Here is a 26,430-nt window from a genome sequence, read left to right as displayed (position 1 = left end):
TTGAGTACGGTAGTGTGAAAATTGTAGATAGATAATAGAAGTAGAAAGCGAGCAAAGAACATTTTTTAGGAAGTTACGAATCAGGTATAGCAATCAGGTAGATGCTTACGTCAGATGGCGGTTTGAGTGTGAAACAATTGATTAAAATGTTTCCGCACATCGGAGGTACATGAGCAAATCGGCGATCATCGCTTTTGCCAGTGTGGCGGAGTGAAACACCCCTCACTATCCCTCATCAAGGGATGAGTTTGGTAAAAGGAATGCTCTATCCGATTCGTACCTTCCTCAACATTGTTTTAAGCCTGCTTTTTTACTTTCTATATACAATTTTCACACTGCCGTAGTACAACGGAACTATCAACTCTATACTTTATTAAAATGTCCATGTTCAGCATCTCCAACTACGAAAATAATCTATTTCCAAGAATGTGGTCCATTGTTTTGCAAAGAATTTCCAGAATGAAATATTATTTTTGTTAAGCTTGTTTTAGAAGCAAAGTTTAAGAGAAGTGGAATAATTCTAAAAAAGTTCTTGAGGTCATTCTGAAAATTTTTTATGAAATATTCTTAGTGAATTATCAAAGTTATATCAAAATTTTAAAAAAATTCAATGGCAGGATCAAATTCAAGATCTTTGATAAAAAAAATCCGCTACCAGCCCTGCGATGTAGAACTATGGATATTACTAATCCTTCTCTCTCTCTCTCTCTCTCTCTCTCTCTCTCTCTCTCTCTCTCTCTCTCTCTCTCTCTCTCTCTCTCTCTCTCTCTCTCTCTCTCTTTCTCTCTCTCTCTCTATCTCTCTACCTCTCTCTCAACCTCTCTCTCTCTCTCTCTCTCTCTCTCTCTCTCTCTCTCTCTCTCTCTCTCTCTCTCTCTCTCTTTTAACAACTTTGCTAAAGACTTCATCAAAATTCCAGTTAATTTTCTTGAGATTCTCGCTTTTGAATGTATACATTTCAAACAAAAACCCCATTTCAACATTAAACCAAAAGTATCAGCCAAAACAGCTGAAACATTCCGAGATTGAATCGTGATGCAGTCTTCAGCAAAGTTGTTTTTCATAGCTGAAACTCGTAGCTTATTCGAGCATACCGAAACAGTTCTACATGGCCGCTAAGAGTAGGTAAAAATTGAGTCGAATTCCTTTTCAATCAGTTCATCGATTTTCCTCATATTCGAGGAAATTCGATGATAATTTTACTCACTCACTGAGTAACCTCACTTTCTGCAATTTTGAGTTACTCTCATCGGTCGTCTATGCACGATAGAGTGAAGGACCGTCATTTCCCAAATAAATTTTCGACCAAAATCCGCGTATAAACTTTAATCAAGAAGTGCCAGCTAGTGTTACAACCAAATTTATTGTTGATTTAAATGTTATTCATTTGTTGTAAATATACATATCACCCACAAAACGCTCGAAGATTGTGATGTAATCGTTTTTCTCAGGTATGGTCAAAATAGGAAACTTTGACCAAAACTTGTGCACTTACCCTAGTGAACTTCTCACAACAACACCCAAGCAGTAGCGACGTGTAAAGGCTGGAAGTCGATGTCTGACCAATTTGAAATAAAACATAATTCATCAACCTTCAGAAGATTTGCAATATGTCAGGAAGACTAGCGAACCGGGCAATCGGGAACAGCGGAAAAAAGCCGGGAATATTAATCCACCGGGAAAAAATCGGGAACAACCCGTAAATTTCGATTACAAATTGGGAAAACTATACTTTGTGCTCTCCTCGACAAAAATAAGATCTTGGGCGATAAAACTTCAAAGCTTTTGGACTGGACTAGATTTTCAGGATACACTTTGAAGAACTATTAAGAGAATTTTAGAAAAAAAATTTTCAACGTAATTTTAAGCTGATTTTAGGATGAATTCTGATGATAACACCAAGGTATTTCGGCGAACATTTCCTAGGGAGCTTTGGGATGAATTCTAAGCGGGTTTTGACTAAAACTCCAAGTCAATTGTGTGGAAGTAATTTTTTGAATTAGCTTTGCGGAAGAGGATTCTAATATCCGCGAAAAATACCAACGTATTCGAATTTTAATGGTACAATGCCAAACGAATTGTGAAAATAATTTTGAAATTAATTCCGAGCATAAATTGAAAGGCATCTCGATAATAATTTCTAGATTATGCTAAGGAGAATTCCATGCGAATTTTCAGATGAATTTAGAGAACAACATGAGCTACATTTCAAGACTATTCTGAGGTGAATTGCATGGAAACTCTAAGGACAAATCCAGCAAATTAAATAAAAAAATGGAAAGAAGCTTCTGTGAATTCATAGAAAAAGTTTAAAAATTCGGCGAGAATAAAAGACGAATTTCATGTTTTTTTTTAATGTTTTGTAGAGAATTTCTAGATGAAGAGGATTCTAATATCCGTGAAAAATACCAAGGTATTATAATTTTTAAGGTACAATGAAAATGAAATTGTGAGTAGAATTTTAAATTTATACCGAGCATGAGTTACATTTAAGACTGTTCTGAGGTGAATTGCATGGGAATTCTAAGGACAAATAAAGCTTCATTGAATTCATAGATAAAAAAGATTCAGCGAGAATAAGGACGCATTTCATGAATGTTTTTTTTAATGTTCTGTAGAAAATTTGTAGACTGTTATAAAAAAAAATCAAGAGAGAATTTATTTTCGAATAATTTAAAAGAATTTTAGAATAATTTTTAAAAGTACTCTGTGAAGGAAAATTAATTCAACACTCCGACCCAGGGCTGGAAAGCACCTCCGAGCGTTAACAAAGCAACTTTGTGCATGCATCTCACCACACTCGACAAAGAGTGTGCATGGTTCTCCCATTTACTTCGCACACTCTTCCAACTAATCTATGAGAAAACGGTCCACACAATGAGCGGTACACTCCGTGCGGTGCAGGGAGCGAATATAATACAACAAACGCCAATATCTTCTTTGAATTCTTAGCAGACTTTGCTTACCACGACTGCAACCCTACACTCAGTGGCGCTCTTTGCGTCGGAGCCATCGGAGCGATGGCTACACATTGAGCCTTCGTTATTTCTCGTTGTGTGTCTGTCTTCTCTTCTCCGCTGCTTTACACTTGCGCCGGGTGATACATAAGCAAACTTTGTGTTTGCTTGATTCTTACTTTGTTTATTTCAGAAAATCAGTACATTGCATTGAGTGATCAGATGACAGCCCAGCTCCAAAACGATGCTTCCGATAAAATGTGTAACGGCATACTTGCAATGTTTGAAAAATCATAGCTCAGCAAATTGTTGACGAATTTCAAATCTATTTGGCACCACTTGAATCTTTAAAGTCTTTTAATGATTTATTCGGTATCAATATATTTAAAACCGATCGATAAACTGCTGAGCAATGATTTTTCATACATTGCCAATTTGTCGTTACACATTTTACCGGAGGCATTGTGTTCGCAGTGTTGAAGGAAATGCTTGAGAACAATCAAATAAAATTCTGTAAAGTTTTGAGCAAATTTCATAGACAAATTTTGAAGACTTCGAACGTAGAACCAAATTTATGATATAGGAAAAAATGCTGCTCCATTGAACCTAGTGATCTCTTGGGTTCAATCTCATTTGATTTTATGCTTGATTAAAATGTATATCGTACAACTAGGAAAATTTCAGGACTTTGCTAATCGGGATTTGCTGGTCACGATGGTTTTTAGAATAGGGACGGTTCGGTTTTGGGACCAAGATGGTGACTTCCGATTTACGACAAACCCTTATGCATATTTTCGGAATGGGGACGACATGGAGAAGCCGGAAATCATTGTCTGACAATTTTAAATCCAAGATGGCGACTTCCGGTTTACGGAAAACCCTCAAATACCTTGTAATATGCATATTTTCGGAATGGAGAAGGCATGTAGGAGCCGGAAATCGTAGTTTTACCATTTTGAAATCCAAGATTATGGCTTACGGTTTACGGAAAAACCTTAAATACTTTCAAATATGCATATTTTCGGCCTCATTAAGGCCTGCAAATCGTTGTTTGGCCATTTTTGAATCCAATATGGTGACTTCCAGTTTACAGAAAACCCTAAAATACCTTGCAATATGCATATTTCCGGAATAGGGAAGACATGCAGAGACCGCAAATTGTTGTCTAAGATTATGCCTTACGGTTTATGGAATGGAATCCAGGATTATGGCTTACGGTTTACGGAAAAACCTTAAATACTTTGAAATATACATATTTTCGGCCTCATATACGGCCTGCAAATCGTTGTTTGGCCATTTTGGAATCCAAGATACCTTACAATATGCATATTTTCGGAATAGGGATGAATGCTGAAACCGGACATCGTTGTCCGACCAGTTTGGAATCCAAGATGGTGACTTTCGGTTTACTGAAAACCCTAAAATTTCTTCAAATATGCATATTTCCGGACTCATATGTGGCCTGCAAATCCTTGTCTAACCAATATGGAATCCAAGATGGTGACTTCCGGCTTACGGAATACTCTCAAATACCTTACAGTATGCATATTTTCGGAATGGGGATGAATGCTGGGACCGGACATCGTTGTCTGACCATTTTGGAATCCAAGATTATGGCTTACGGTTTACAGAAAACCCTTAAATACTTTCAAATTTGCATATTTTCGGAAAAGGAATGAATGCAGAGACCAGACATCGTTGTCTGACCATTTTAGAATCCAAGATGGTGACTTCCGGTTTACTGAAAACCTCAAATAAGAGATGAACTAGCCTTAGGCTAAAAATCTCTCTAATAAAGAAAAAAAAAAAAAATATGAAAACCTCAAAATTTCTTCAAACATTCATATTTCCGGAACGGGGATGACATACAGAGATCAGAAATCTTTGTTTAACCATTTTTTAATCCAAGATGGCGTCTTCCGGTTTACGGAAAACCCTCAAATACCTTGCAATATGCATATTTCCGGAATAGGGAAGACTTGCAGAAGTCGCAAATTGTTGTCTAACCAATATGGAACCCAAGGTGGTGACTTCCGGTTTACGGAATACTCTCAAATACCTTACACTATGCATATTTTCGGAATGGGGATGAACGGTGGGACCGGACATCGTTGTCTGACCATTTTGGAATCCAAGATGATGGTTTACGGTTTACGAAAAACCCGTAAATACTTTCAAATATGCATATTTCCGGCCTCATATGCGGCCTGCAAATCGTTGTTTTGCCATTTTGGAATCCAAGATGATGACTTCGGGTTTACGGAATACCCTCAAATACCTCACAGTATACATATTTTCGGAATATGGATGAATGCAGGGACCGGACATCGTTTTCAGACCAGTTTAGAATCCAAGATAATATCTTCCGGTTTACAGAAAACACTCAAATTTATAATATCAGGGTGACGACTCCACTGGGAAAATAAGAGATAAACTAGCGTTCGGCTAAAAATATCTATAATTATTTTTTTAAATACACCGGGAACACCGGAAAACAACCGAGAATTCGATATTTTTTTAAATAAATATGCTTGCCCAATATCTCTAATATTTCTCTTAGAATGTAAAATATTTCTTCAAGCTCGGAATTGCTAACTTTTTCCTTTATATGTAGTACACCAAATTAAATCTGAGATCTAAAAAAAAAAAAAAGCAATGTCCCAGAGTTTCTAAAATGTTGCAAGTTCAAGATAGTGATAATTTTTCTTAATGATCTCAGTGAGAATCCTCTACAATATTCAAACCTCAGACGCGTCTTTTTCGCTTGCTTTTCAATTTCAAAAGTTGATCGATATCCGATGCATTTTGAATATGTTTACTTACTTTAAAACCTTTAATACTTTTTATGTCTCAGAATCTAGAAAATTTCTTCGTGTCTGGGATATTGAATTTTCTGGATCTTGAATGTCTATATGTATATGGAGTCTTGAAACATTTAAAAAAAAAAAAATAAGAAAATTATTTTTTCCGGAACTGATCTCAGAATATCTCTGATTATTTCTCAAGGATTTCATCACGATCATTCAAAATTGTCTGCGGCATTATTTTAAGAATATCAGGTAAAATGCTGTGTCCTCCACGAAAGTCCTGTAAATTGCCTCTAAACACTATGAATTTAGCTTTGTATTCTTCACAATTCTTGCTTGCTGTGGCATTAAATTATCTCCATAATTACCTCTTACATTTTGTTTCATCTCAGAATTTCATCAGAATTTTCCTTGTAACTCGTCGCAAAATGCGTTTAAAAGAATCTCTTGCTATTTTCTTAAAACTCTCCTTAGAATTTGATCGGAAGTTTCTCAGAATCCCCTGAAGCACATTCAGAATTTCTTCGGAAATATGCTCAATATTTTCCGCGCAGAAATCATTCCGGAAATATTTTGGAATTATGTCATGATTCCTATTCATCCTCATAGATTTTTTTAGTTGTATTAAGAATGAAAGTTCAATTGAATTATTATCGATATTTACTTTGATTGATTAACATTTAATAGATTTTTATTATATTAAGGGTAGTGCCAGGGTTGTAGCCATATAGTCATATAATTTGTTGTAGGGTTAATGTACTTTGAAATTCCTTCCGAGTTTCTTTAGAACTTTCCCTCAGATTTGCTTTCGTATAGTCTCGATAATAGTCTCTTCAAAAAAACTCCTTCCACTTCTGAAAACTCAACAGTAACTATCTGGAATTCAGTTGGAATTTGCCTAAGATTTTGTTTTAAAGAATTATCTATAGAATTACTGTACAATTCTCTTCAAAACTCATTTGATGTTCTCATCAAAATTAATTTTTTTTAAATCTTAAGCGAATTAAGAGTTTGAGACACCCTCGTAAATTCCAAAATCGCGTAAAATACATGAAAAAAAAAACCCTTTTTGACGAAATCCAAGTGAATAAAGACGACTATGTAAATGGTTTTATAATCTCTTTCTTTAGAGTTGCAGTCTACTAAAACTTTATGCGATCCATCATGCGATACCTCAAATCACATGGGGATTTAAAATCTAGTTCAATTATAGGCATTTAGAGTGTCCAGGTCCACATTTGTCACATCTGGCCATGTTGGTACCCCCGGGGAAGTGGTCAGTTTCTGACTAGGGTCAAAACCCATCATGCGATACCTTAATTCACATGAGAATTCAAAAACTAGTTCAATGGTAGTCATTTGGTAGGTACTCCAGTGTTGGAAAAATATCAAAAAATCAAATCTCACCAATGCCCAAGATCACGCTTGATTTTTGTAGATAAAAAAATCAACAAGCAAACAACTGCGATTGATTTTGCAAGCTGTGATATCGCAGCTAACGAAACTCACCAGCTGCAAATCTCAACAAACTGTGGTGAGATTGAGTTTAATGATTTTTGCTTTACACCTGAATGCAACCGAAACTTCCATAACGGTTGGCAGCAATCACTTCGTGTCTGCCGTCTGTGAAGAGTAAAAAGAGATAGCAAACTATACTTTCTCTTTCTAAGAAAACGATATGCAACGGAATGATTTTTGCGTCTAGTCAACTCTCCGCTTGATTTTTGCACGTTGTGAATAGTCTCGCAATCACAAAGGAGCTTGTAAAATCAATATCAAGCATGATATTTAGTTGCAAAACCACGCTGGTTACATCCAGTCTTTTTCTGGAAACCGAAATAGAACACCAGATGAAAGCTCATAACAGTCATACAATTGGAATTGAAGACATTTGACAAATTCTATCAAACAGGGCTCTACATTTTCGAAGCTCTGAAATGAACTCGAGTTTTGTTTCTCTCATACAAACGTGTTCAACGCTTCATTTCTATAACGCCTAGCTAGACTATTGCCAAGAAACGTAAATGGAAAAAGAAGCACGCTTAGAAGGAAAGGCTGGCTGTGGATCTTCTCGTCGTTGCTTTGCTCATCGCTTTCAATGTAAGTAATGTCGATTTTCTAGTTTAAACGAAACCTCATTATGGCTTTCAATCCCTTTCACGAACACTCTATCGCCGCTCTTTCAATTTGTTTAATATGCGTTGTGTCCTGTTTTCGTGAATAATTTTATTTAGATAAATATGTGGATGGAAGATAAATTAAACATATTACGTGTGTCAAGTGTTTTCCCGTGAGAAATGCTTTAAGTAAATATTTTCATTTTCCGTCATATACGTCATGAAACCTCTGTTGATGTGTTTCATGAAAGGCCGCTCGTCCGTTTTACCGAAGCTTGAAAGAAAGACCAATGAAGCGACGGGAGAAAGAGAGGCAAGCAATAGAACATTTGCACGCCGACTGAGGTTCTAGAATGCTGCGAAGCCGTTTGACTTCAATAGAAAAAGAAAGCCAACAGTCTCTTCCTTCTCATCGATTTGGTCGATTGAAGCTGATATTGTGACGCATACATACCTGATTTCGGCATGTTGAGCTGACTTGATTCACACTTCAAACTTGGTCCTTCGCGCCTCTTGAGAAATGCATTGTTTATGCAATTTCCTCCCAATCCACACTTCCGGGTTTCGCCGATCCGCGAGAGCACGCCGTTCGTCGTCCGATCTCCACGGCTAAGGCCAAACACGTGGAAGCACCGTTCCGTAACAGTGCACTTGCTCCGATTGCACATGCAAACTTCGCTGCGCTTCTCTCGGACTCTTCCGTTTTAAGCTGGGTAAATATTAAGTCAGTAAACAATTCATAGCGATCGGATGTATCACTGATGGAAACAAACGGCCATGTCTACGAAAGTAATGGGTCGTCTCCGGCATCCCTCTATTAGTCATCACTTGTTTCCGTTTTCTTGCTGCAAGTTTCGCTGGCTCTCCTCGTGCAACTGGAACCAGAAGTTGAGCAAGCTATGTCCGATAAAAAGTTTTTGATTTATGGGCATGACTCGATGAAATAGGGAAACTATCTCAGAATGCAGTTTTTGCTATGTCCCTTTCTGCGCCAAGCGGTTCTTCCACTTTGGTGGGTAGTTTGTGTGGATGTAAGTTCCTGTACGAGTGGGTAAGGATACACAAGGGGAGAATCTATCTATTGACGGCAAATGGGTGGCAAAAACTTTTGCGTCGAGCTGAACCGGAAAGGGCTTCTCTATTTTCATTTTTCCAATACTGTTTACACTCAAATGCACAAATTCAACCCGCAGGCAAGGAATATCGATTTGAAAAGGGGGTATGTTGGCTCTGTTGGGAACACATTGGTGGTGACATTGTAGTTATTGCTACCACGCTGTTAGGTGGTAACTCCATAATTTGCAAGTTTACCAGGGTGAGAAGAGGAACGCTTTGTTTTGAATGTTCCTAGAAGTTACTAAAAATTTATTTTCAATACATCTTTGATCATGTATCCGGATCCATTTGTCCGATCCAAATGAATACCTAAAGACCCCCACAGGTCAACCAATCCTAGACTTGTCCTCGTTCGTAAACCTTAAATTGAAATAGATGACCACGCATATATTTCTGTGTGCATGAATAATGATTCGATTCCACATGGTTTTTCCTTTTTCAACCATGGACATTACACATTTCAATTCCAACACCTCATCGTTAGGCCACCGCACCGGGTCGCGTGCCGCGCGAAGGAAGTGAACACCATATACGAATTGGGAAATTGGCTTGACTCAAAACAAAAAACTTTTGGGGCCAACAACAACCAGCCGTGCTCTTGGCCTTCATGCCGTCTTTACTCGAGCGGCTCGAGCACACCCGTATGGTTCATTCGTGCATGTGTTCGTCATTCACATCAATCATATCGAGCTTGGCGCAGCTTTGATGAATTGAGTTGAATTCAAATTGCGAATTTCGGTTTGCATTCAAGTCTAGTTTCAGTCTAGTTGCGCTTGCTTGTAAGACAGTCAAACGATTCCAATTGCTTCCGCACCTCCATGGTGGTGTTACAGTCTTGTTCAACACGGTAAATGCAATTGCTTCTAGTAGTTGGTACTCAGGTTGAAAAGAAGCACTGTTCGTCGAACTTTCCGTTTTCCTTCCTCCACCACAGCTTGTTTGATGAATAAACAAATGTATCCAAAAGATATCTTAATTATCGCTTTCATGTTTAAATTACGAGCTCCCGTTTGCGATTCGTTATTCTCCCAACCCAAACCCAATCTGTCTAATGACCACCGGCACTTACCTCCCTAACTTATATGTGAATGCTTCATCTCGTTTCAGTTCAAAATCCAATTTGACGATTCATTAACCTCGACCTTTGAGTACCCATCGGAGACGTCGCTGCTGGAGGCGAATGGCTACGGTGGTGGTGGTGACGATACAACGGATACCGCCAACGGTTTGAAGGATGCTGCCGCCATTCTCGCAGCCGTCACCATCAACAGCAGCAGCGGCAGCAGCAGTACGAACGGTGGTGGACAGCAGCAAACGATGGCGGCGACGGCGACGGCCGACAGCGGTGGCGGCGGTGGTCTCACCTTTGGTGACAACGGACTGCTGTCGCACAAGAACAACCTTCTCTCGTCGATGCCACTAGGTGAGTGTTCGGGAAAGTTGTCCTTTTCTCTTGAAAGATAATGTGGAAATGAAATTCAATTACCTGGATTCCTAATTCCCTTTGTTTTTTTTCGTAAATGAGCCTTGTTTTCTATTAGATTTGTTTGAGGTACTGCTAGACGAAATCGATGGATCATTTTCACGTTAAGTTTTTGTTGATGTGCACTTCGGTGTAAGCTATAATGTTTTTTAGATCATCATTAGAGTACGATTTGTTTTAATCATTCTGGTTTAGAATTCATATTGCTGTAGAAAATTGGGCTTCAATGATCTCATTGTAGAGTTTCAGTCAGAGTTAAGTCTAAATTCATGTACGGTGGTTGGCGGAATGACCTTAGATGAATTGTTGATCTTAGAGTAGTTAGAACTCAGACAATTTGGCGTATATTTAAAACAGTTTATAAAAAATGGATCTAAGTTCCCTCAAATTTAGGAACTCAGATCAATTTTTCATAAAATATTTAAAACGTTCGTCTATGTTGTCTAAATTCAACAGCAACTATTCATCTTAGGACATTCCGGCACCCACCGTTCGTTGATTTAGACCAGAACTGCCAAACTCTTACTGACTAAAATAAGAACATATTTTTTTATTGGCAAAAACTGCTCATAGATCCAAATTAATGGGGCATGGGATGAGTTAAGCCAGCCGGCCACGTCATTACCATCATCGGAGAAGGGAAGCATTAATTCTAAAAGAAATCGATGTGACCCTAACAACTCCTTAATGTGAAGGAACTTTTTGATTGAACCCACGATGGCTCTGCTCAGTAAGTAAAAACGGTTGCCATTAGGTCACCGAGCCCCAAACTACTACGGCCGTGACGAACGCCTTGGGTGTGTGTTGGTATCATTCCTCAAGTCCGGTGACGACAAAGACTGTAACTCACAATGAAGCAAAAGTAAGGAATCAACGGAAACGAAGACATTAACACACTAACACTGACACACTGACCGATTTCTACAGTGTTTCTCAAAATTGAACGTTCAGTGTTTCTCAAAATCGAACTGTTCTATACGTATATCTCTTAGCGTTCTTATTGTAGAGAAGTTTTCACAATTAAAATAGTTTTCTAGCTTCAACTTTTATATTTTAAATTTCTCATGGAAGTATTGCGGGTTGCTTTGGTTTTTATTTTGCTGGGAGTCTAATTGGGTGGGGTCAAAATGTGCAGTAACCTTGAGATATCTTTTAGAGCTTGTTAATATGCACATTTTATCTATTAATGTAAATCGAAAGCTCTTAACAAGGAGCTTTCTATGCAAAACAAAACCTCACCGAAGATACCAAAAGTTTAAATGTTAAGACAAATGCACTAGGACCGTATTCTGAACTTATATGTTTTTCCATCTATGACCACTTTTCAATCATTTGAAATACCTGAATAAATAACTATTATTTTTCAGTATTTTTACGCAAATCTTATAATATACACAGTTTATATGTTTTGTAAACACATGGTGGTCAGTAAACCGGTAAAAAGAAGAATTTGAAAAGTAGCCGAGAATTCCACGGGAGAACCGGGAAAAATCAATAAACTTTAACATACGGTCAAACTGTTACGCTAGTGTTTCAAAATTATTTAGTGAAACTGAGCAAGTCTTTAACAAAAGAAAGACTTACTCTTTTTGCTGCATAACCCAACAAGCACAACTTTTTGTTTTTTTTTCTGATAAAAAATGGCCGTTTGTTGACATAAGTATTGTTCTCACATTGTCACTTTACATTTGTTGTGGCTTGAAACAGAAGTTTTCGCCAGTTACAAAAAAAAAATGTAAAGATATTGAGCGTGAACAGAAAAAAAAAATGTTGCTTTAGGGTTAAAGTACAATATTGAGGATTCCGGACTCTACTAAAAATTTTCCAGAATTTAATTTTTAACCGGTTTCAATTCAAAATTACCAAGCAATTCTTTTCAGAATTCCCATGGCATTAATCCCAGAATTATCGTGGGATTCTGCTCTGAATTAAAATGGCAATTTTGAAAACGTCCAGACTTCTAGTATTACCTTGGAATTCTTTGTGGAATTCCATTGAAACTGTCCTAAGAATTTCCACGGTTTTTCTCAAAATTTTCATTGAACTCTTGTCAAAACTATACTCAGCGGCGCCGGTGGTGTAGTGGTAAGCGTGATTGCCTCTCACCCCAAAAGGCCTGGGTTCAATCCCAGTCGGCTCCGCCGGGATTTTCTGAGGCATAAAATCTCTGATCACGGAAGTAGGGGGAGTGAAGTAAAGCCGTTGGTCTCCGGTCTATGAGATAATGGGTCAATAGGTAGGGTCCAGGTGTGGGAGCTGCCTTCCTGGCATCGGTAGCATTGGTACTCAGTGCGGGAAACAAATCAAGGAAAAAAACTCATAAGAAATCCTAAGAAATTCCCTTTAGAAACCCTTTGGAATTCTCTTCAGATATCCTTAGCAGGGTGGCCAACAAACCGGGAAAACCGGCAAATATCCGGGAATTTGAAAAGTAACCGGGAAAACTCGAGAATTCGGCAAGAGAATCGGGAAACACCAGAATTTCAGAATAAACCATTAAAACAGAGTGATCCTTTACCAAATGAATGTATTGCTCTATTTGGTGCATAATTTTCTTCAGTTTGCCGTCTTATTGTTTTTAGAATTTAATCACTTAGCAATATTGCAAATTGATTTTTATCGTTTCAATTTCAGATGTGAAGTGTATGGTCCTTAAAAGAAAATATTGAAGATGCTGGACTTTGGAAACAAATATTTTAAAACCCGAAACTGAATTATTCTTTTCCATGGTTTTAATTTTTCGTTGTTCAAAATTCTTATGATATGATTTCCAGAATAAACTTGGAATCCTGCTATGAATTATCATGGGATTCTTCTTAAATAAACCTGAAAACACTCCGCGTAATAATTACCATTGAATTCTTTTTGGAGTTTCCTTGCAACCCCTTCTAAGTATTTAATTGGAATCCTTAGAATTTCCTTGAACCTATTCGGAGGCTTTGATTCCTTTTAAAATCTTTTCAAAAATTTCTTTTAACTCTATTCAAAACAGCATAAATCTTTCGAAATTTTGTTAAGAAACCCCTTGGAGTATTTAAAAGTATTTCTTTCTAATTATCAGCATTTTTTTTTTGCAATCAAAATGTTGTTGGAATTCTGTGGTGAATCTTTCACACTAGGGTTGACATTATTTCCAGAGCACTCTTAAGAGTATTCTGGCAATAATTTGTGTAGAACTCTGTTTCTTGTTGAATTATGATCATAATTCTCTTGAAATTCTTCTTAAAAATTCATTTTCCTCATGATCCCCATACAAATCTCCTCAGGATCACGTAAGAATTTTCCTTAAACTTCTTTTAAAATCTTTTAAAATTACCTAAGAATTTTATTTAGAACTTGCATTCATCTCCACAGAAATCCCTCCAAATTCATCTAACAATTTCTAAGGACTTCATGTCAGAATAATTCTGGAATTCTGCTCAGAACTTCTCCTTCAAAAACTGTGAAGGAATCCTTCTCAATATTTGTTTGAATTCAACACATTGAGTTATTTTAATTTTTTTTGAAAATTCCAGGGTTTATCCGCTAGATTCTGTAGATTGTTCTGTAATTTGTTATAACTCTTACAATGCTTCCAAGTCTCAGAGCGTGACAATTATGACTCCACGACTCATAATGATGATTTTTTTCTTCAAATCTTTGTTCTTGATTTTTTTCAAAATCTCACATTTTAATTATTTTTTCTCCAAATCTTGCATCACGAAGATTGTTATTAATCACAAATTTTGAAGAAAAGTTCTAGTTTCAGACTCTACACAAATTTCAAAGCCCCAGAATCTTGGGAATCTTCTTAAATCATATTTTTATCCTTTCAGTAAATTCCTTTCAGTAAATTCCTTTCAGCACGTTTTTAAAAATGCGTTCAATTTAACTTTTTGTGGAATATTAACAACCGGGAATTTTTTAAGATGTAAACCGGGAAAAACCGGGAAATCTCTTCATAAGTCCCTTGGAATTCTCCTCAAAATCCCTTGGTTTTTTAACTATCCTAAACATTTTTTTTTTGAATTTCCTCCATTTTTTTATTATTAAACCTCAGAATGTATAGGATTTCACTTGAATTCTGCTCCCTTAAATTATGTTTATAATTCTCTTTGAATTCCTCATAAGAATTATCTAGGGGTTCTCATAAAATTAACCTGATGTTCACCTCAAGATCCCCGTACAATTCTCATCAAAATCACCTAGGAATTCTTCTTGAACTTCTCATCACAGCTCCTTTGGAACTATTTTGGATTTCATCTTAGAATTATGTTGGAATTCCGATCAAAACTCCTTACAATTCGTCTCAGCATTTTTTTTTAAATTTACGCTATAGGCCTTTTTAATAGAAACTAAACGATCGATTCAACCTCTGGTGGTGAATAGGAGAACGTCAAAAAGAGTGTTGTGATCATAAATTTTTGCCTTGAGACATAGGAAGCGGAACACTTTTTTACTTTTCCTGATAAATTGATTCATCTGAGATGCTGCAAAACTTAATCTACAGTTGAAAAATTTAATTCTGTTAAAATTAGAAAAGTGCCTTAGTGGTTATGATCTTCCGGATATCTTGTGTGTGAATAGTTAAGGTGCAAATCAGTTCAGATTTGTGGAAAATCTTACAATAAGACAATTACTGATGGAAAGATTTTGGCAAGATTTTGAATGAAAAATGCTGTTATTTGCGTTGGGGAAAATACTTATTCTGATGTAAACAAACGGTTTGGTTGACGTTTCTTCTCGAACTCGCGTGGCGCACTCTACGTTGGTGGTGCATCAAAAAGGCGTATTCTTTCACCTGTTTGAAACCGATTAAGTTGTTCTGCACTGTATTCCCAATCTACATCCGAGGTTTGGTTAAAATTGAGCATTTTTTAAATTTTTGGCAAGTAAATGAATAGCTTCATGTAATTTTTCATCCTTTTTCCCATACAAAATTTACTATTCTCCATAACCAAATACGCTCAAAATTTGCAAAGATGTTGGGGAGCTTAATGAGCATCGAAAGAGTAGTAGGGTGCCGGGGGTTGTGATCCACCCTAGTGTACACGTTAAGTTGATGCTATTGACGAATTCTATAGAAACTAAGCGATCGTTTCAGCCTCTGGTGGTGAATAGGAGAACCCTCAAACGAGTGATGTCGCCATGGTCGCCTTCTACTTGGTCGATCCCCTTACCCGCTTTCGAGAACCATTTTCACTGGGTCGTCGTGCGGCATTCTTACGACGTGCCCAGCCCACCGTAGTCGCCTAATTTTTGCAATGTGGACGATGGATGGTTCTCCTAGCAGCTGGTGCAATTCGTGGTTCATTCGCCTCCTTAACGTTCCGTCATCTATCTGCACTCCACCGTAGATGGTACGCAACATCGTCCGTTCGAAAACACCAAGAGCGCGTTGGTCCTCCACGAGCATAGTTCAGGTCTCGTGGCCGTAGAGGACCATCGGTCTAATCAGTGTCTTGTAGACAGTCAACTTCGTGCGGCGGCGAATTTTATTCGACCAGAGCGTCCTCCGGAGTCCAAGGTAGGCACGATCCCTGCCATAATGCGTCTTTGAATTTCTCTGCTGGTATCATTTTCGGCGGTCACCAGTTAGTCCAAATACACGAACTCGTCAACCACCTCGATTTCATCACCGTCAATCTGAACTCGGGGTGGGAGGCTAACATTGTCTTCCCTAGAACCTCTTCCTTTCATGTATTTTGTCTTTGATGCGTTGACGGCAAGTCCAATCCGTCTAGCTTCAGCCTTCAGTCTGATGTACGTTTCCGCCATCATCTCAAAGTTCCGTGCCATAATGTTAATGTCATCGGCGAAGCCAAGAAGCTGGATGGACTTCCTGAATATCGTGCCACTCGTGTCTATCCCAGCTCTTCTGATCACACCTTCTAACGCGATGTTGAACAGCAGACACGAAAGTCCATCACCCTGCCGTAACCCCCTTCGAGATTCAAAGGGACTCGAGAGTGTCCCCGATACTCGAACAACGCACATCACTCGATCCAACGTCGCCTTGACCAATCGCGTCAGTTTATCCGGAATTCCGTACTCGTGCATAATCTGCCAGGCTACGTCACCCAGCTGCGTCCATGTTTCAGCTGGTAGTCTTTTGTTATCATATGACTCGAGGAGGCGTGAAGTAGGAACTTGTGAGGACCAGGGCTAGGTATTCCGCTCCTTCCAGGTTGTCAACTCACCATTTTGTAGCCCATGTGCTCAAGGCAAAACAAATATAATGGGATAAAAAACAAGTGTTTCATATGTGAAATGCAGAGTGACCAGTGAACCGGAAAAATCTGGAATTTGAAGTCACCGTGAAAATCCCATGAATTTAGTTGACAAATCTGGAAAAATATACCTCGTCCTCTCTCCGAACACAACAAGATTTCAAGACCCTTCGACTGGTCTAGATTTTCAGAATAACTACAGTCGCTTTGAAGAACTATTAAGAGAATTTTAGAAATTTTTTCCAAAGCAAATTTGAGCAGATTTTAGAATGAATTCTAGAGATAACACCAAGGTATTTCAGAGAATATTTTCTAGGGAGCTTTAGGAAAACCTCTAGGAGAGTTTTTACTAGACCTCCCAAGAGAGAAGAGGATTCCAGGATAATGCCAAAGAACGCGAATTTTGAGGGTACAATTCCAAAATAATTATGTGTAGATCTAAAGGGATAGCCCGAGTTTAATTCCAAGCGCATTTCGAAATGAATTTCTAGAGAATGTTAATGAGAATTCCATGCAATTTTCAGAAGAATTTAGAAGAGAACTCCAAGATAATTCTGAGCAAAATTTGAAGACAATTCTCGGCGGGAGAATTTCCCCTGCGAGATGGTGTTGGCAGGGAAGGAGGATTATAAGTTTTGCACCCAAACCTAATAGGCCCTTTTCAATTGTTGGTCGGAGGTTAATTCTGCGGAGAATTTCATGCAAATTTTTAAAAAATTGAAGCTCCAGTGAATTCTTAGAAAAAGTTTATAATTCGAAGAAATGAAGAGATGAATTTTAAGAATTTTTGGAGTGTTCTACAGAGAGTTTCTGTACTATTATAAAAACAATTTCAAGGGACTTTCAGAGAGAATTTCAAATTTATTTTAGAAGAATTCTGGAGAGATCGATGTGAAAGGAAGTTAATCTAAAGGAAAGGCTTGAGAATAATCAAATGAAAGCCTGTAAAGCTTTGGGCGAAATTTTCATACACAAATTGTGAAGACTTCGAAACTATTAACCGTTAAATTATTATTAAATTACCTATTTAACCTCTGGCTTCATCGCTTTCAGTTTTGTGCTTAATTAAAATACCTAAACCGCGATAATTTCCAAAACTCCGGGAGAAAAACGGGAAAATTGCTAATCGAGATTTGCTGGTCACCATGAAGATGATTTGGAGATTTGGATGAATTTATGCACCTAGGGTAGAATGCGGATCCTTCCCGTTTTTGGCAACACGAGATTTATGTCTTTTTTGCTTTCTATAAAATGTGTGGAACGCTTTATTTAATTTGAAATTGTACTGGACCACTCTTCATGGGTTAGAGGTCCGTGTAGTATTTCTTGAAAAAATGTCCGTAAAGCACTAATATATTTTGAGGAAAGTTATAGCTGATGGGGTTGTGTTGCCAAAACCGGGTAGTGACTGCAACTGGAGTTTTTTTTTTGAAAATTACTGGAAAATTAGGGAATATCAGGGAATTTTGTTTTCTTCGTTGATTCGAAACCCTGAAATTGATAGCTCGCTCCCATACAAAGTCCCACCGAGGGGCACTAAGATGGTGATTTGTGCTAATGTAATCCCACTTATTTAAAATAGTTCCAGTGTATCAAAATTGATTAAATTTTCGGATTTCGGCTCCATTTTTAATGCAGATTACGAACAAGGTTTAAGCTTTTATTTGACAACGACACGCACCGCATAAATGGTTTAACGAAAACCCGCTCCACGGCAAACGCGCAACCACACCGCTACCGCTCCGATTTATGCCTTTATTAAGACGAATAAGAGTTTAATAATTAGTGCTTCCCGAGGAACTTCCTGTGGTGTCGAGAGTGCAACATCAACAACAATGTAACGGCTCAGTGTGTTGTGCGCGGCATCAGCTGGCATGCTGGATATTTTGCAAAATACACAAACCACCAACGCAAAGCCAAACGATGGTGGGGAGGGGGAGAGGCCAGGAAGGAAGTGGCATGAGTGTAGCGTGTAGTTCATCATTGGTGCATATTTGACTGCTTTATGAGTTTACTCCGCTCGCGAAACATTGACTGACGGCGGGGTAATTAACCCCGATGAAGAAGAAACGTCGTATAGTGCGCTCTGCTTTTTTTAACGATCGAAAATTCGAGCTCGAGAGCCTGCATGCAATGGACATCCGTAATTAGAGCGCTGATTTTTTGACACCTTTTTCGGCGGTTGTCCAGTGCGGGTGTGACTGTCCATAATTTGGGCAATTCTCCAGGATGGTGTTGTGAAGTTAACTTTAATGACAGTCGGTGGATGCTTCAAACAGCAGCTTGAAACGGGTTTGGTCGTAAAAGTGGAAGCATGAATGGTTCAATTTCAAATATGACATTTTCAATCCAATGGGACAAAAACACAAGTCTTTGACATTTTGATATTCTTCTTAAATAGAAGTTTCTTTTTCCGATAAAAAAAATCCAATCGATTTAAGATCCTTGAAGGCGATTGGAAGCGGAAATCACGGTCGCCATCCAATCAACCGTGGAACGCTCTCACACACCGCACACAATTATTTCTCACGACACCATCCGACCGGCATCGGTGGTTTTCTCCTCCTAAATCCTCTGCACGCTTTTCGCAGTCACGATTCGGCACTAAATAGCGCTACCGGCTGGCTGACTAGCGTATCACACATTCTCGTCCCTCGTCCCGTGAAATCGATCCATTACCAATCACTTCTTGTTATGTATAGCCAAACGAGCATTACTGATTGCCAACCAACTAGTCATCCGTTCACCTGACTTATCCGATTTTCTGCACCACAATGTATCGGGTACTTTGACACCGATTACCATCAAATTTCCTTCAAAACCTCAATTCGATCGAACGGCAAATGATGCGTTGATGAAAGACTAGGAAGGCACAACAATCTATCGACTACCTTGTTTTCGTTTGCCGCAAGCCATCCTCCGCGCACTTGAGTCCCCAAAGCGACGGCTCTTCACAGACAACCGCATGAGAAAGTGAAACAATTCGCTGTACACCATCTGACTAATGATGCCTCGCAGCATTCAGATAATGGCTTTCCGTACTACTACTACCCATAGTACCACCACCACCAACCGAACGATCGCTCTGCATCATCTCCATCACTTGGGGTAGCTACTTGTAAATACGGCGGACTATTTCACGAATGATGTTGTTGTGGCAAATTTTGATGGGCTGCGAAAACAAGAGAAGAAATTCCAGCATGTTTACTCAACGCACACACCCGCACGCGATTTTGGCCCAACGAGCTGCCAATCATGTACCTACCTACTGCGCTTTTCGATGTGAAAATGGAAGACCGGTGGCCTATTTACAGGGAGAGAAAGAGAGACGCGGGCTCTGCGGGGTAACGCCAATCATCAGGTACTTGGGATGGAGTAAAAATCGATTACCAATTTGTTCGATTTTTGATGTTTCGTCATTTTTTCAACTCTTCCCCTCTCTTGGCAGTAGTGCTCGCTCGTCGTTGTACAAGCTCTGATGAAAGTGCCGGTTTTTTTTTACTTCGCAGCTTGTACTAATTAAATTATCTGATGTGTTGGTAGAGCACGCGATAGGGAAACGGTTTGCACTGCATTGTTGCTTTGACGACGATAACCTTGGTGGAATTTCTATTAGTCGTTTTGTAAACTTTTGCAGATGATTCAGATGAAAAAAAATGATCTTGCAGATGTTTTGTTCAAAAGATAAATAAATGCAAAACTTGAATTATAACACAGTAATGACCCGATTTTGTTAGCCCCATTTTTGACAATCTTTTCTAATGTTGTATGAAACCCGTGCGCGTTTCAGTGGTATTATTGTACCAATGTATACATACCTTGACATCCATGAAAATGTTTGAGAATGATTAAGAATTACGGCTATGTGAAATTATTGAAAGATAAATTAGAAGCAATTATATTGTGACTAAAATGAGTCGGTTTGTGACAAGTGTACTACTAAGGTAAATGATTCATATAAATGTTAAGAATTTTGTATAACAAAAATCTAATATTTTCCATTCAAAATCAATAAGGGATTGATTGGAAATTTACAGGCTGCTCAATTGGTCAGCCTATTTTCATTACTTTTATTTGATGCACGGTGGATGTACCAGTTATGGCTATACGTTCCTATTATGGTGTGTTCCAATTATGGCATAAAGTATGGTCCACTAGACTGATGCATAATTTGAAATTTTCGCTTCACAGTGCTTAAACAGTTCCAGATTGAGTCCTGATTATCCTCCTAAAATTTGAACTCCTTTAGTAAGAACTTGCCTTGGCACAAACCGTTTGAAGTTACTATGGGGAAACCATAATTTCGGTTCATATCTATATCAAAATTCACCAGTTCACTCTACTTTAAAAAATGATAACTAAGCAAGCAGCTACAACTTTGTTGAAGATCACTTTTTGATCAACTTCCTTACTGATAGGTTGGGAATGGTGCACCATTTGTTTGCGCTGTTCGCGGCTCGCATTTTGATGATTTTGATTGACCGCCCACGGTTGCTACTTTGTTGTTGCCGGATCAGCTGTAATTACTCAAAGAACCAATAGACGATGCTTGGGACTAGCAATCATCCTCAATGTGTAAAAACTGGTGATCTCAAACTAGGCAATTCCAGCGCCGACCCGAACGCAGGTCAAGAAAGGAATGGGTAGGAATGTGTTGACGTGACACTCGCTTTGATGGAAGCCGAGAACACCTCTGCACTTCCACGAGGAATCACTGGGATGTTGGGCAAGAGAGTTGGGTTGGCAGTAGGGTTCGTTTTGGTAAACGATTAACTGAATTGATGTCCTAACGATCATATAACACGACGGACGGAGCTTAGGATTGAACCCATGGTCTTCTGCTAAGTAAGCAAAAACGTTTGCCACTAGGCTGCTATTACCATGAAGTCATATTAACAAATAAAACGGTTCACGAATCTTGAATGTGGATGCGCCTGAGATTAGACTCATGATGTTCTGCTCAGTAAGCAAAAATGGTCGCTCTAAGGCCACCGAGCCCCTCATATCACTTCATACCGTTACTCTATTTGTTGTGACCATTCAAAGCTGGCGACGACAATTTTCGCAAAATACACGATAAACAGGCGATTTGACCATAAATCTCAAGCAAGTAAGCAAGCAACTGCAACCGAAGAAATTCTAAAACTAAAAGCTACACGCAAACCAAAAATGTATTACAATGAATGTTAGTTCCACTTCCTATCATCCGCTGTTCATGAACATCGCAGTGAATGTTAGAAGTTGACCTTTCAGGCAATGTAGTGGTTTTTTGTCTTTTTTTATTTTGTGTTCTATCTACGCTTTCGACTATACCAGTAAGCTTTTTATGTATAACATTGTAGAACGACGAAATGTTGTAATACAGTATCGCAAACACACTTGCCTTGCAGAAAAAGCATACGAAACCGAGTATGAGAGGAAATGAGCGCTTCGTGTTTACTTTTAGGCTATCCATATTCAGAAGCATGGAGAAAGCAGTGGAAAAAGCATAGGTCTGATAATCGCAACGTTCGTGGTTCGAGTCCAGTCGGCAACCTTTTTCCAATTTTTTTTCGACGTAATTCATTTCACTCACTAATACACTCCACATTTTTGGCCTCCAATTTTCTGGCATTGGACCGCAGCTAGGTATATCGCATCCTCGGTTCATGCGGTCTCCACTAACATCCTCTGATGATGAATCCCACATAATTGTAAGCGAATCTTACATTCCCCCGTTGGGTGTACGAAAAAGCACTTAGGCCTTCAGTAAGTTCCAGTAAGTTGTTCAGGCTATCATAGCAAGTTATGACCGACGTGACGATTTTTTAAGCCGTGATTAAACAAACTATTCAAATGAAATAACGTTTTCGAAAGCAGTCAATATTGTATCCAAAATTGGATCAAGCGTGCGCCCCATTTTTCTAAACATTCCAAGCATTCCGCCCAAGATCTATCAGTTACGAGTTTTTACAATAGTAGCCTAGGATACATCGTAATGTCTTTTCTCCCACAAGACTCAACTATGTTCTTGCATTCGGGTGCACACCTTACCGGCAGTAACGCTTTTCTTATGTTCTACTAACTAAAACCGCAAAATAGATCACGTGCGATAGAGGTTATCCCGGCAGAAAACAAATGGATTGTTTTTAACTGGAACAAGCTCACCAAATGAAATCTCCATGGCAGCACCAACACAACCTTAAACAAATTTTGAAAAATTTCGTAAAGAAAGAAAACGAAAAAATGTACACAACCACATACAAATAGATATACAGCGAACATGGCACTCTTCTTAATACAAAACAAACCACCATAGAACCTCCATTGAATCACAACACATTATAAACAGCGAAATTATCTGCAAGCATAAAATTTATGAAACAACCTTCCAACAGCATTTTATAAAACACGATTAGGCACAAGTCTATTTAATACGCAACTCGCCGAGTTGATTAAGAAATATCAGCAACAACTACACTATAGTCGATAAGCGCTGAACAATTTACACAATGAAGCTTATCCAAACGTATCCCTTCTTTCAAGAAATCTTCTTTTAAATTTTAAATTTGATTTAAATTAACCTCAAAATTAAACAAGCATTGTGACTACTTCTCCGAGTCTTGTCTATGCCTTAACAAGGCATAAAAGTTAACAAGGACTAAAATGTTTTCCTTTGATTACTGAAAAATCTTGTTGCCTTGTTTGAAGTTGTAAGGACTAGGGTTCGGAGGTAGATCTTATATCAGTAACGCACCACGAAAAGGTGATCTACCAGCGTTACTGGTTCAAAGATTTGTCTGGCCATTTTAGCGATAAAACTATTTTGGTATTTCTAAAGCTATGTTAGGCCATTTTAGTGTTTTGAAGCCACTTTAGGCATTGGAGGCTAGATTAGCTATTGTGAGGCCATTTTTAGTGTTATGACGTTTTAAGGCTATTTTGGCGTTTTAGAGACTCTCAAAACAGCTTTCAGAACGTTTTCAAAAAACGAGCAGTTCCACCCCAGATGACGAATCGGAAAAACTCAAATTTCTCCGATTTGGATGAAACTTTGCATAATTGTGTGTTATAGGCAATAATTCAAATTTTTCCAAAAATTCGGCCATTTTGGACATTTTATTTTTTTTTCTTCAAAATGGCGTCTTTCTAATTTTTCAACAAATTGAAGCACGAAAACGTCACTTCTAATCGGAATGAGTCAAAGTAGTAGAGAAAAAATATGTCTTTCTGGAAAAAAATTACATGGCATTTTTTTTTAGTAATTTTGAGTAAAAATTCCAAAAAGTAGGGGAAATGGCTCTAATGTTGGCCTATGGATCTAAGATTGGGCCCATCGCTAAAAATTTGCTATTTATCAATTGTATCTAGATGAACGCGTCATTGGGACGGTACTAATGGATATTTTTGGTTGCTATTGAAAATTTAGTCGATTGCTGAATTTATGTATGGGCCCAAATTAGGGACACTTAGGCCGACATTACATACATTTCCCCTATATCTTCAATTTTTATAACTTACTAGCTGAGAGTGCCCGGCCTTGCTCTGGATTCAATATTAGCTTGAGCTTATGCGCCAATAAAAAAAAGCATGCTATATTGTACGTAGCCCCCTCCCCTTTATCTAAGAGGCTACCCCCTATGACCTCCACATGCCAGATTTGGTTCCATTTGCTTGATTAGTTCTCGAGTTATGCAGAAATTTCTGTTTCATTTGTATGGGAGCCCCTCTTTACAGAGGAGGGAGGGGTCTCGAACCATCATAAGAACCTTTCCCTGCCCTAAAAACCCCTGCATACAAATTTTCACGCCGATCTGTTCAGTAGCTTCCGAGTCTATAAGGGTCAGACAGACAGACAGACAGAAATTCATTTTTATATATATAGATTGCGTGGTTTTTTCTTTTAATTCTACTACTTTCACTAATTCACTATTTACTTTCATCATCACTTTAAAAAAAAACTATAACAGATACGTATTTCGTTTACTACTTGCAAATTTTTTCACTGTCTAGTCATAGACTTCTCAGTAACTCAGTGCCTTTCTAGGCACTGAAGAAGGTTGCAAGCTAGTGGTTGGACAACTATTTATTGGTTTATCAGTATAGCTTTGGACTTTATTGGCAGAGTATGTATGAAGTTTGAGTAATTTCAGTAAAACGGTCGATTGTCAACATTTATCTTATTAGGCGGATTTTAGTAAAATTAGCGACATTTTAAAGATCTTTATTATGACTACAGATGAGCAAAATTTCAATATGTTTGGCTCATTGTATTTCAAGAAAATGTGTTTTTTATGAAATCTAGTTTTTTCTTAAATAGCTCTAACTTCTTACACACTCATCCAAATAAGCCCAATACTAGACCGATAACCAATAAATGGTTGATGAGCCAGCAGCCCAAAATTTAGAAATCCATCTTTTTTAAGTTGTACTCGTACAGCTGTTTTTTTTTAATGTACGGACAGCTGAGATACACTGTATTTACGTCCAAAATTAACAATTCATTAATACATTTTTTTTCTGAAATTTGGCGGTTGTTGAACAAATCCTAAAATTAAGATTCAATTTTTGAAATTAGAAAATCAGTTCCTTTATTATTCATAATTAGCAATGGTTCACTCAAGTTTCGGAAACTTACTAATGTGAGTCATTTCAAAACAACATTAAAATTAAAAGTGCACCTAAAATCACTAATCTTTATGTTGCAGAACTATAACAGACAAGTAGCTTTCAACTAAAATTTATTTAAGTTAACTTAAATTCAGTTTATCTTTACCTGGAATGTCGATTTTATTGTTTCATTGAAGCATATTAAACACCCAATAGAAAGGATTAAACTCCATATTAACAACATACAGTTCCTTACTTTCATTATTCTTTGTTCTCTTTTCTTTCGAGAAAGATTGCATACATCGTGAGATATTCACCCATATTCTTCTTTCAGTTCGAACCAAACAAAATTATCATGTATTATCATTATGTAGTTTACAGCGTGTTCGTATTGTGACTTTTTCAAATCAAACGTTTGGTTTCCAATTAGTAGTAGCTTAGTACAACGTTAATTCAAAATTAGTTACGTTGTCCGATGCTAAAATGCACACCTGCCCGATATCATCCGGTCGCAGCGCCTGCGAAAATGTTCAGCACGACGGCTGAACTTGGTGTTCACGCCGTCCGAAGCGGAAATGAACAGACGCTCGACAGCAGCGCTGTTTTATAACTTTTCAGGTTCAAGTAGAACGATGTGCAACCAAGTGGTACTCGATTATGACGACTGGGTTTGGGAAAAACGTTTATTTCATGAAAACAGCGATAAAATTATCATCTGTACATTTTTCAATAGTTTCTTTATGGAAAATTGCAAAAGTATTTATTTCAGTAGATTTGTAGAGCTATTTCCTATCGATTGGGGTATTTTGATTTTAATTTCATTTATAAATGACAAAGTTACAAGCGTCCAAAACCTAACACTATTTGCACCCCAGTATAGTCCACAAAGACGTAGTTCTACGTCAAAATTTCGATTCCATCTACAAGCACAGCACTCTTCGATCTTTCAATTACAAACAAAAAATACTATTTGTATATATTTTTTTTAGAAAGCCTTTACTGTTCAAAACAACTTTGTATCAGGCATCATTTCGATCAGTAGTGACGGTTTCGTGCTTCAAATTATTAAAAAATGTCGACGCTGAAATAAAAATACAATTACGATTTTTTGCAAAAATGTGAATGATTGCCCATAACCCACAATTATGCAAA

The 26,430-nt window shown here is 37.9% G+C and overlaps 1 protein-coding gene across 4 annotated transcripts in view; it reads left to right on the top strand.

Annotated features, from left to right (window-relative positions):
* The window catches only part of bif (bifocal), a 270,059-nt gene that overhangs the window by 206,353 nt on the left and 37,276 nt on the right, over nucleotides 1–26,430 (top strand). For all 4 annotated transcript variants that reach the window (XM_065225629.1, XM_065225630.1, XM_065225628.1 and 1 more), the window contains one exon: nucleotides 10,105–10,420. In XM_065225629.1, coding sequence (XP_065081701.1) covers nucleotides 10,105–10,420 — 316 coding nt within the window. The remainder of the gene's footprint in view (nucleotides 1–10,104; nucleotides 10,421–26,430) is intronic.

Source organism: Ochlerotatus camptorhynchus, unplaced genomic scaffold (assembly GCF_037179485.1).
Source record: "Ochlerotatus camptorhynchus isolate MF236.1 unplaced genomic scaffold, CSIRO-AGI_Acam_v1.1 ptg000232l, whole genome shotgun sequence".
In the NCBI taxonomy this organism is placed as follows: Eukaryota; Metazoa; Arthropoda; class Insecta; order Diptera; family Culicidae; genus Ochlerotatus; species Ochlerotatus camptorhynchus.
The sequence above is the reverse complement of the archived record's forward strand: the minus strand, read 5'-3'. Positions and strand labels throughout refer to the sequence as shown.